Source organism: Nicotiana sylvestris, chromosome 4 (genome assembly GCF_000393655.2).
Source record: "Nicotiana sylvestris chromosome 4, ASM39365v2, whole genome shotgun sequence".
In the NCBI taxonomy this organism is placed as follows: domain Eukaryota; kingdom Viridiplantae; phylum Streptophyta; class Magnoliopsida; order Solanales; family Solanaceae; genus Nicotiana; species Nicotiana sylvestris.
The window spans coordinates 26,676,846-26,688,930 of NC_091060.1; the positions used below are offsets into that span (position 1 = coordinate 26,676,846).

The window sequence follows — 12,085 nt, forward strand, 5'->3', positions numbered from 1 at the left end:
CCCAGTCTGCATCACTGTATGCTTTCAAGGTCATGTCACCATTTGCACTCATTAGAACGCCTAGCCCTGGCTCACTTTTAATGTGCCTTACCAATTTGTATGCTGCTTCTAGATGAGATCTCTTAGGTGTTTGCGCCTTGTCAGTGTTAAGTAAAGAAGCTTTCCTATGAGCCTTTGATACCCTTTCACATTGTAACGACTAAATTTCGCTCCTGAAAAATAATAATCAAGACAAGAAATATAGCGACAAATATTATATTCAATTTCAAGTGATGGGGTTACAATCTCTAAAATATCTCTAAATCTAAAGAGATATAGTCCTCTGATTCTTCTCCTCACGGATGATGGTTCAAGAGCTTGAAAGCTTGATTTTGAACTTGACGGATTTCAGATTTGTATTACGTCACGAACAATTTGGAGCTCGTCACGAACCAGGATTTGATGTTGGGTTATCACGAACGGAAGATTTGAAGCCGCCTGCCTATGACTTGAGTTCGCCTTTGGAATTTGACCACAGACGGCGATTGCAGATATGGATGAAGACCTTGATGCTATTCTTCAGAGCTTCTTTAGCCTTTCCTTCTGCTTACTTGTTTGTCTCTTAGCCTTCTCCTTTGACCCTTTTATATAGGTGTGAGGTGGAGTAGTCTCCAAGAAAACCCTAGTAGATTATTGGGCTTGAGGCTTATGGGCCGACCCATTTGATAGAAGACCAATTGACGGGCTAGCCCAATAATATATTGGACCTTTATTTAAATCAATTTAATTGGATTTAAATAATAAACCCATTTATAACAGTCCACGTTACTTAATTGGACCAATATATATTTAATTTGTGGTAAAATTCAAATTTCTTATGGATTTAAATTTAATAAAATTTTAATTATCTATAGATACCCCCTACTTCAAGGCTTGGCGAAAGTCGAAAACGAGGCTTGAAGTATCCTCGGAAGAAAGTAACTATTTTTTCCGTGAGTGAACTTTCAAGTACTCCTGAGAGTTACTCCTTCAATATAGGCATGTTGTCATATATACCTGTGTCTTAGATTCTACTAACAAAAATCAATTGTCACGTGACTTCGAGATTTGTATGTAATCAACTTGACTTTTGTCCTCTCACAATATGGTATTGATCCCAATTTAAAAAAGTCAATAAGTAGCCTTTAATGAACTTCATATCCCATTCTTTCCAAAAAATTCAAGTCAACTAGGAAATTTCCTTTTATACAAGGAATCCTTCGTCTTCTTGGAAAAGAAAATACAAGACCTTGTTCTTTTTTTTTTTCCTTTTGAATTAGCTCCTTTTTTAACAAGCAACCCAATTCCATGAGTAACCAAATAAGGAAAAGCTCAGCATCTTTTTCTCTATAAATTCAGCAGTGGGTCTTGCGTTTACTTTGCATCAACGGTCTTCTAAATTCAAAAGGAGAAGACTTATTTTGAGTTTTTTTTGACTCCTTTGTCGACATCACTGCCATCATTTCGGCTAATATGTAAACTGATGTTTATGGCTGATTTATATTTTTACCTTTCTTCTTTTTCTTTTCACAACTTTGGCTTAATTTCTTTTTTTTTTCTCAGTAGTTTCCAACTTTATGCGTTTGTGTAAAGAATCCGCATCTTGGTGTAGGAGCATCGAAATCACGAGCGGTTTGCGGCTACAGAAACTAGACTCGGAGTACTACAACATATCAAAAATTTGGATTTAAATTCGTATTGTATCATCCCAGGTGAGCTTTGTAATCTTGGTTCAAGTTCTGTCACGCTCAACATTTCAGTTTTGCACGTCTTAACCAAAAAAATCATATCTTGGTGTAGGAATGCCGAAATCACGAGCGGTTTGCGGTGACAGAAACTAAACTTCCGGAGCTACTACATAGGTAAAAATCATAATCAGAATATACTGATATATTCCTAGATGTTTTCTCGAATTTAGGCAACGTATTATGACATGCTGCCCCATTCTGTCTTGCTATTTTTTTTTTCATAGATTCTTCCCCCTTTTTTTTTTCGCAGACTCTCGGAGCAGCACATAGGGCTATGAATTCCATCAGCAAGGATGCGTTTCATCGACCATGATACACCATACCCACACCTTGAGATTATTAGCGACAAGCAGAATCCGCGCGCCCAAGTTCTAACTTTAAAAGTTCATCCTCCGGTGATAGGTGCTTTCCCGCTCGCTAGAAAGTCGTTTGACGCCTCCCTTGATCTTGCGGAATGGTCGACTAGAGAGACGAAGTATGCATTGGATAGATTTTTGGGCAAAGCAACCAATATGAAGGTCCTACTTTTGAAGTCCTCCACCCATCAAAAGGTCGCGTCTGCTAGTCCTCTTCATCGTGATTACGATGGACGTCTCGCCACTTGGAGTGTTCCTCCTTCCGGCTTTGGTGAAGTTCGCTATACGTCCAAATATTGGGAGTGGGTAGAAGATGTTCTTGTCCGCAACAAGTTGACTCTGGACGGCATCAAGGTCTATGATGCCATCTTTGCTTCGTTGTTCACATATGACTACAATGAGAATGTCCTCCGTGCCTTTTGTGAGCTTTGGCGTCCATCTACCAACACAATTTCTACCTCCATTGGTGAACTCTCCATCTCTTTGTGGGATTTGCGAGCAATCGGAGGCCTTCCGGTGCATGGGTCTTTCTACGACGAAGTTATCCCCTCGGCTAAGGAGTTGACACAAGAAGACGATCAAGGAAAACCTTTCCTCCCAAGAAGTTGTCTGCACCTGTTCTCGGCATTCTACAAACTCACGAAGGATGATGTCCACGAGGTCTCCATTTGTGATTAGGTGGAGTTTTGGTTTCGAGGCCCGAGTAGGTATGCCAAGCCTCCGCAAAAGTCATCAAGGAATCGGACTACAAGGCTGAAGTTGAATCATAATCCTTCTGGGAATATTGACGCGAGCTTCCTACCACGAACCGATGAGGAGAATGCCCCCTTTATTGAGCTTGGCGTGGAGGAGTCACTTAGAGCTGAGACTTATTTTGCGGCTTTCCTTGCATGTTGGCTTTGCAAATTTATGCTCCCCAATAAGAAGATCAACTACATTCGTGCTAGTGTCTTCAAAATCGCGAGTCTGATGGCTCATGGAGAGAAGTTTTCCTTGCCGGTTCCCATCCTTGCAAGTACTTATCATGGCTTGAAGGAGGTCTCCACTTCCCATGATTTGGGTGCCTGCAAAGCACTCTTTCCTATTCATTACGTATATGGATGGATAGGAGCATATTTTGACACCTACTATCGTATTAAGCGTCCACAACGAGGTCCGCAAATGTGCAAGGTTTCTGGCGAGAAGATGGCCAAGCATTTTGACCTTAGTAATGCCCGTGAGTTGTTTCAACAAGTTAGTGCGCGACAACTTCACCATTTGGCTATGCTACAAGGGAGGGAATTGCATCTTACCGATCGTGACGAACAATCGAATTCTTGGAGTGACTTTTTTATAAGTCTTCGCTCAAGCTTCATCACCCTTAGGCATGACGACATTCATATTGTGGAATCTTATAGCCTGCATAGGTTTAGTCGTCAATTCGGCTTTTGTCAAGATGTTCCTGGCAACCTCATAGAGCGACCCTATAACGGCTCACTGAGAATGTTAGTGCAATTTTGGGACTCCTGTGTTTGTCTTGGAGGTTCATCAAAGGTTATTGTCCTTACGCGTCCATCAGAAGAGGGACCTCTAATGACTCGTGAGTATGCAGATTGGTGGTCAGCTCATCGAGTGCACTCTTCCCGACAAAGTACTCATATCATTTTGAAAGTTCCAAGGAAAGATGATATTCCTTTACCCTCCAAAGATGATCAACATCAAAAGAACACTCACGAAGGGTCTTCCAAGTCCGAGTTAAGATCGAAAGATCCTTCGCCAAGCACCAAGGTCTTACCCAAGTCTACCCCTTCGACGGGCGGGGAAGCCCATGTGGACAAAGGAGCTAAACATGTTTTGTTGACTTCCAAGACAACTACTGCCACTGTAAAGGTGATGAATAATCCTTGCAAAAGGAAAGCGCCTCCTACTTCACCAAACAAAAATATTGCGAAGACAACGAACGTCGTGCCAACAAACAAGGAAAGGACTCGAGCTTCTGCTTTGCCCAATGAGATTTTGAATGTTAGTGCCACTTCCAGTTCGAACGAGAGTGATGTTAGTCAAGACATACATTGGAATCGTTCAAAGAAGAAGGCTAAGGACACGAGCCATAGTGAATTTGCTGACTTGGATGCTCTTAGTATCGATACTGGATTTTTCGTAGAGGGTGACCCTAGTTCAATGATGTTGTTGTCTGAACTGGAGAAACGAGTAAATATTATTTCCTTCAAATTTACTCCCTTTTTTTAACACTAAAGTTTGCTGTTTTTTTTTTTTTGTAGTTGGGCGTCAATGAGTTGTATGATGACGTACTTGGTGAAGACACGATGGAAGACTGTGTTACAAGCCCAAATTCCCTCGGTGTGGCCACAAAAAGTCCTCACACTTTATTTGATGGTGTTGAACATCATGCTGCAAACAATGCTCCGTCGACAGATTTGAGTCTACCCAAAGAGCCGCACCTCGTTCTTCCAGAAGATGTTGTGCTTTCCAAGCCAGCCATGACGAGTAAGATGGAGGTTGCCGCAAGTCAAGCAAAACGTCTAAAAACCTTCGAGCCTACTCCATGGTCGTTGCATCTTGATGCTCCAAACTTTAAGCCACAAGAGACTATTTCCCGTATTAAACTTTCTTTTGTTACCACAATGTGGCATATCTTGTGTGAATGGATCGAAGAGTTTTCTCTTGATTCTCTAGATAGCTTCACAAAGTTGGAGGAAAGTATTGCTTTGAGTCTTGAGGAAATTAAGAAAGAAAACTTATTGATACTTATACCTTAGAGGCTCTTGTTGAGGCTTTTTTCAAGACGTACGCAGATTACGATGCTTTAAGATCGTCCAAGATGACTAAAGAATTTCACCAAGAGTCACTTTCTGATGCACGACGACGCCTCGATGATGCAACACAGGAATATGAAAAAGTGAGCGAGTCCGTAGAAAAACTTCAAGCCAGTCTTGCGAATGTTGAACAACAACTAGCTTCCTTGGCCTCCAGAAAGAAGAAAATCGTCGCACTCTTGGACAAACAACAGATGAAGTTGGCTAAAAGTCAAGAGAACGTTGACGTTACCGAAGGGGAGATTTATACCATTGAAGCCAATCATCCATTATCTGACGATGAAGCAGAGAAATTATCCCTCCTGAAAGGGGCAGTTGAGACAAACCGCCAGCAAATCCTTAGCTTCAAACCTTTTTCATGATTTTAGAGTTTTTTTTTCTCTTTTTTTTTTCTTAGGATTCTCGACTTGCGATTTTTTTATAACTAATATCATGTAATGGAGTACTTATGTCTGGAGCAATAAAAGTATCTTTATTTTATTTTTTTTAATATGTGATATTTCTCTTTGAGACCTGGATTCCCTCTGTTACTCCCAATTATTTCCTTCTTAAATTTCAGCATATGTCTTGTATGTTGGTTTTGTTGTTTCGCGAAAAAGAATTCATATTTGCTGTAGGAGACTTCAAATCATAGGCCGCTTGCTTCTACTAAAACTAGACTCATAGGACTGAAATATATCAAAAAATTAGCACGAATCTCCTTTTGTATCGGTTGGAATTAATCTTCAAAGTCGATCTACACGTCTGGCCCGTGTTTAGCTCACAGCTTTGCGCACTCTGTGCAAAATAAATCACATCTTGAGATAGGAGCATCCAAATCACAAGCCTTTTGTGATGTGACAAAATAGACTCAGAGATCTAAAACTCGTATAAATTTCGTAACAGAACTCTTTTCGGACTGTGAACAGAAAATTCACGAAGTCGACTTAACTGCAGTGAATTTTCAGATTTGCGTACCTTCGGCGAAAATAATTGTATCTTGAGCTTGGAGTGTCAGAATTGCAATCCGTCTGTACCGTTAGAAAGAAGGCCCAGAGATCTAAAACTCATATAAATTTCATAACAGAACTCTTTTTGGAATGTGAACAGAAAATTTACGAAGTCGACTCAACTGCAGTGAATTTTCAGATTTGCATACCTTCGGCGAAAATAATTGTATCTTGAGCTTCGAGTGTCGGAATTGCAATCCGTCCGTGCCGTTAGAAAGCAAACTCAGAGACCTGAAGTATCTATGGATTTCATGGAAGAACTTTTTTGGTCTACCAATAGAAAATTCGCAAAGTTGACGCGACTGCAGTGAACTTCCAGATTCGCATGCATATAGGAGTCTTTGCGGCATAAGACCTTCTGGATTAGTCAAAGTTCCAGATCATGTATTCCACACTTTTTTTGAAGCTTATGCGACTGAACTTAGAATAAAACTCTAAGCTGCCTACGTACCTTGGTGAAGAGGATCAAGTCATAACGTAGTTCAAAATAGGTGAGTTTTTTTTTTGGTGTCTTAACTTTTGCCGAGGCCGCCTCTTTCGAGGTTTTCGACCTAGTGGACTCCTTTTTTTTTGGGTGCCGTTCGCAGTTTAGGCTCATGCGAGCCAGGAGCATTGCAATATGCAGTTTAGATTCTTGTGTCAAGGAGCGTAGCAGCATGCAGTTTAGGCTCGTGCAGTTTAGGCTCGTGCGTCGAGGAGCGTTTATCCTTCAAGGATAGTACCTCTTCAAAAATTTCCCATTGATAGGGCCAATTCTCATGCCATCTGCATCAACTAACTTGTAAGCTCCACTTGAATAGGCTTCTTGCACAACATATGGACCATCCCACTTTGAAGTGAATTTACCCCCAGATTTGCGAGAGGTGATAATAGGTCTTCTTACTGCAAGAACTTGATGGCCAACTTGGAAGGACCTCAAGCGAACCTTTTTGTTGAAAGCACGAGAAAGTCGAGCTTGATAACATTCAAGACTTTGTTGAGCTTCTAGCCTTTTTTCATCAAGGGATTCAAGTTCTTCAAGGCGTAGGCGAGCGTTTTCTTCCTCAATAAGACCTTCTTGGACAGCGAGTCGCAAGGACGGTATTTGACGCTCAACAGGAAGAACTCCTTCGACTCCATAAACAAGAGAATAAGGAGTTGCTTGTGTCGACGTGCGATGAGTCGTACGATATGCCCACAAAGCTTCTTCCATTCTGTCATGCCAATCTCTTTTAGACTTGGAGACGACCTTCTTTAACAAGTTGCAAAGCGTCTTGTTAAATGCTTCGGCTAGTCCATTTGCAGCAGCATAATACATTGACGAATTACGTTGCTTGAAGCCAAAAAGTTCACAGATCTTGATCATCAATTTGTTATCGAACGGTTTGCCATTATCTGTGATTATATAACTAGGAATGCCGAAATGATATATGATGTTCACTCGAATGAAGTTTGCAACATTCTCTTTCTTCACTTCCTTGAGAGCAACGGCCTCTGCCCATTTTGAGAAATAATCAGTTGCGGCCAAGATGTATAGATGTCCTCCAGAAGATTTTGGAAGTGGTCCAACAATATCTAATCCCCAAGCATCAAATGGTCACGATGCAACGGTAGGGTGTAACATTTCAGGAGGTTGGTGCATAAAATTTGCGTGAAACTGGCAAGCCTTGCATCTCCGAGCATAATCTAAGCAATCTTTCACCATTGTCGGCCAATAGTAACCCATCCTCTTAATGTGGAAGTGGAGCTTCGGCCCGGATTGATGTGATCCACAAACTCCAGAGTGTGCCTCTTGCATAGCTTGAGTTGCTTCATCTTCCCCTAAACAACGTAAGAGAACTCCCTCAAATGATCTTCGATACAAAGTGTCTTTGTAGTAAAGGAAGCGAGGGGCACGCCAACGAATTTCGGTCTTTCTTATTGGATCTTCTGGAAGTATCCCATAACATAAGTAGTCAATCATGGTTTGTCGCCAATCAACCTTCACAGCTTCAGCGACGGCTACCAAACACTCGAGCTTGCTTTCTTCATCCTCGTTCTCATCTGGCGGTACTATCCATTTTTGGCAGATAGTGATTTGTTTTTGGCCGAGCAGAGTCAATGTTGAAGCTAAAGTAGCTAGGGCGTCAGCCTTCTTATTTTCCTTCCTTGGCACATGCTGAAGAGTTACATTGCCAATCCATCCAATCAATTTCTGTGCATAATCATAATAACGACGCAATTCTAGCTTTTTGACCTCGTAGCTACCTAGCAATTGATTGATCACTAACTCAGAGTCTCCAAAAATATGTAATTGGAGTTGTCTCATATCAATGGCCATCTCAAGCCCAAGTATGAGTGCTTGATATTCCGCAACGTTGTTGGTGCAATGTTGTGTTAAGGTGAAGGAATATGGCAAGACTTCCCCTTGAGAAGTGACAAACACAACACCTGCACCAGCTCCCTCACAATGTGCGGCACCATCAAAATACATTTTCCACGGTGGTTTCACTTCGATGACCATCGCATCCTCATCAGGTAGTTCATCAGTCAACTTCCAATCATCAAGAATTGGATGATCTGCCAAGAAATCTGCCAAAGCTTGTCCTTTCACAGCTTTTTGTGGGATATACACAATCTCGAATTGTTGAAATTGGAGATACCACCTTGCTAATCGATCATTGAGGACGGGTTTTGACATAACAAACTTGATCGGGTTCGCCCTTGAGATGAGAGCCTTTTGAATTGCGAAAACCAATGCCAAACATAACTTTTCGATCGGAGAATACTTTAGCTCATTTGGGGTCATCATCCTACTCAAGTAGTAGAGGTAATTTTCTTTCGTTTCACCATTTTCCTGGGCCAAAAGGGCTCCTACTGACCTTTCTTGGGCTGCAATCTATAGAATCAATGGCTTTCCTGGTATAGGGGCTGCCAGAACTGGAGGTTTCATCAAGTAGGATTTGATGCTTTGGAATGCATTGCTACAAGCTTGGTCCCAATCAAAAGGTATACCCTTCTTCATGAGCCGGCTAAAAGGTTGGCACTTCCCTGCTAGATTTGAGATGAATCTTCTAAGGTACGCCAATTTTCCTTGTAGACTTTTCAGTTCATGTATATTTTTGGGCTCGGGCATCTTCAAGATGGCGTCAACTTTGGCTTGATCTATCTCAATCCCTCGATGTCGAACAATGAAGCCAAGGAATTTTCCAGAAGTAACTCCAAAGGCACATTTCAACGGGTTCATTCTGAGTTGATATCTCCGGAGTTGTTCGAACACCATTCTTAAGTCTTGTAAGTGGTCTCCTCTCTTTCTTGATTTCACCACTAAATCATCCACATAGCATTCCACATTCTTGTGGAGGATGTCGTCAAAGATATTCTACATTGCCCTTTGATATGTGGCGCCAACATTCTTCAAGCCAAAAAGCATTACTTTGTAGCAATAAATGCCTTTAGGAGTGCGAAACGCAGTAAGCTCTTCATCTTTTGGTGCCATACGTATTTGATAGTAGCCAGATGATCCATCCATGAAAGACATCGCCTCGTATCCGGTGGTGGCATCAATCATAAGCTCTGGAATGGGGAGCGAAAATTCATCCTTAGGGCATGCATTATTGAGGTCTCTAAAATCGACACAAACTCGAATTTGGCCATTCTTCTTCTTCACAGGAACAATGCTTGAAATCCATGAAGGATATTTAACCTCCCGAATGAAACCAGCTTCGATGAGTTTATTGACCTCGGCTTCGATTGATGGGATCAATTCTGGCCTGAAGCGTCTTTGGGCTTGCTTAACAGGACGAGCTCCTTTCTTGACTGCGAGATGATGAACTGCTACCTTAGGATCTAAACCAGGCATCTCTTTGTAGCTCCAAGCAAAGACATCTCTATATTCTTTGAGTAGCTCCACATAAGTGTTTTCTTCATCTGTGGTTAATTGGGCACTTACATAGGTGGGCTTGGAGTCTTCTGCAGTGCCAAGGTTGACTTCTTTCAATGCATCAACAGTCATTTTAATTCCTTCTTCTAGTTCCGCAGGAGCATCCTCGACATCTTCGTCTTTTTGAGGATCACCATCATTAAAAGATATATGGCCACACCAAGAGGCATTTCCCAAATATTCGTCAAATTTCCTTAGGGATGAAGTGTATTGCTCCTCATTCGCAGTAATGTGATATGAAGATCCTACACTTTCTTCATCTTCGTCATGCTCTCTAGTGTGGACCACTGTGCGAGTCTTCACTTTGAGTACCTCTCCGCATGAAATCAAAAGTTCTGATTGTCGCCTCATTCTGGAAGGGACCAGGCTTTGACACTCTTTGGAGATACTTTAGACTCTAGATGGCAAAGGTCTTCTTATTTTTTCATGATTTCTTTGGGACTTGTTCTTCTTCCTTTTCAATGGCCCCAACCTCTCAAATACAGAAGTTCTTGTAGTTGGTTCTCCAAGTCGATCAAAGACAGAAGTCCTTTTATTAGGATAAGCAGGTTCATCTTCCGTCGTGATATAGTTAATATTTGCTCTTCTAATGGATATGCGAACTGGTGGGAGTTATTTGTAACCTAGACCCTCGCGTGATTGCTTCACCGCACGCTCATTATCCTTCATCGTGTTTGCTTTCCTAGTAGCTTCAGGTGGGAGCTTCCCTAACTTAGATGGTTCATTGGGATCATATCCAGCCTTTGCGAACAACCTGTAAGCATTCAGATCAAAACCTTCATTTGTGCGTTTCGTAGGGAGTGCCTTATTTTGAGGCATGTTAGGGGCCACAAAATTTTCCAGTAGCTTTGAAGATAACTTTATGGTATCAATCTGCTTGATAGGAAGGGTTAATTCTCTTAGTGCACCTTTTTGGAGGCTTGATGATTCTCCTTCATCTTTCTTCACTTTTGGGACGTAACGAAATAAATGAGCTATTTTCATGCCTTTGGCCTTCGTGATGTCATGAACTTTTACTCCCTTCATGATGTGGTTCTTCAAGTAGAACTTTGTATCAGCGAAGTATGCCTCGGCTTCATAGAACGGCTTGTCATCAGCAACTATCTTATTTTCGACTCCATCTTTATTATATTTCAAACATTGGTAGTAAGTTGATGGGACAACTTTGTTCTTGTGTATCCACGGCCTGCCAAGCAACAAATTGTATGAAGTCTTTATATCGATCACATGCATCCATGCAGTTGATTGCATATCTCCCATGGCGATTTCCAGCTTGATAGCTCCTACGGCCCTTTGTCCTCTTTGATTGAATCCTTGAATCATCAGTCGGCTTTCAGAAAGTTCTTCAGTTGAGATGCCGAGTTCTTTCATTATGCGAATGGGAAGAATGTTAACTACAGATCCGTCATCTATCAAGATTCTGTTTATCCTCCTCTAGAGCACATAACCCACCATAAACAAAGGGCGATTGTGTGGTGTCTCACTAAGTAGGAGATCGTCTTTAGTGAAGGTGATTTTTGTATTACAGACATCGGCTTCTTGGAAGGAGGACTCAACAAGACTATTAGACAATGATGATAAGAGTGTTGACTTGACTTCATTCTTTTCCTCTTCTTCTTTATCAGCATTACAGCACAAGGCCTCGTCATTATCGTCAGAAATCCTCGTGCGAAACCAACTCGGCAAAAATTCTCCCAAAGTCACCGGGTGGCGTGGCTTTTGGTGATGGTGTGTCTCTATCTCCTCCTTATTTAGGTTCTTAATAATTTGTAGCTTCTTTAGTCTTCTCACCATCTTATTCCTCGTAGGTTGCTTCGTTGATCCTTTTTGTAGACTCAATTTACGGCGTCTTCGACGAGTCACCAGGGTCCATCCTTCTTCATCAGGTTGGTCAACTCGGACTTTGTCATCCTCCAACAATTCTTCATCTTCATTCCCTTCACAGGTGCATATCTCAATCGGATCTAATGAGCCAAAGGTAATGGACACATGGTTTGTGCTTGCTTTTTCGACTTCGAGCTCGATCTTCTTTTGACGAGCCAAATCCATAACTTTGTCCTTGAAAACAAAGCACTTCTCAAGAGGGTGACCTACAAGCCGATGGTATTTGTAGTAATTCGGGTCATTGCTTTTTCCAGCTTCATCTGGTCGCTTCATCTCTGTCAGCTCAATAAGCTTTAACTCGAGGAGTTCTTCAAATATTGCAGGCACATCGGAGTCTAGAAATGGGTACTCCTTTTCTTGCATCTCTTTGAGA

The 12,085-nt window shown here is 41.6% G+C and overlaps 2 protein-coding genes across 2 annotated transcripts; both read right to left on the reverse strand.

The window, feature by feature from the left end:
• Positions 1–6,636: 6,636 nt before the first annotated feature.
• LOC138889355 (uncharacterized) lies at positions 6,637–8,694 on the reverse strand. The gene is made up of 2 exons (XM_070172651.1): positions 7,629–8,694; positions 6,637–7,481 (listed from the first exon to the last, which is right to left on the reverse strand). The coding sequence occupies exons 1-2, from the start codon at positions 8,692–8,694 to the stop codon at positions 6,637–6,639; spliced, it is 1,911 nt and encodes a 636-aa protein (XP_070028752.1).
• A 90-nt stretch (positions 8,695–8,784) lies between these two features.
• LOC138889356 (uncharacterized mitochondrial protein AtMg00860-like) lies at positions 8,785–9,168 on the reverse strand. Its single transcript, XM_070172652.1, has one exon. It carries the CDS (start codon positions 9,166–9,168, stop codon positions 8,785–8,787), a length of 384 nt encoding a protein of 127 aa, XP_070028753.1.
• Positions 9,169–12,085: the final 2,917 nt, after the last annotated feature.

Excerpts from the sequence above, each read along its gene's own strand:
- LOC138889355 (XM_070172651.1), bottom strand. The coding sequence starts at position 8,694 with ATGACCCCAAATGAGCTAAAGTATTCTCCGATCGAAAAGTTATGTTTG. Across the intron at positions 7,482-7,628 it reads CTTCCACATTAAGAGGATGG|ATATTGTTGGACCACTTCCA; the intron begins GTTACTATTGGC and ends CTTGGGGATTAG.
- LOC138889356 (XM_070172652.1), bottom strand. The coding sequence starts at position 9,168 with ATGGTGTTCGAACAACTCCGGAGATATCAACTCAGAATGAACCCGTTG.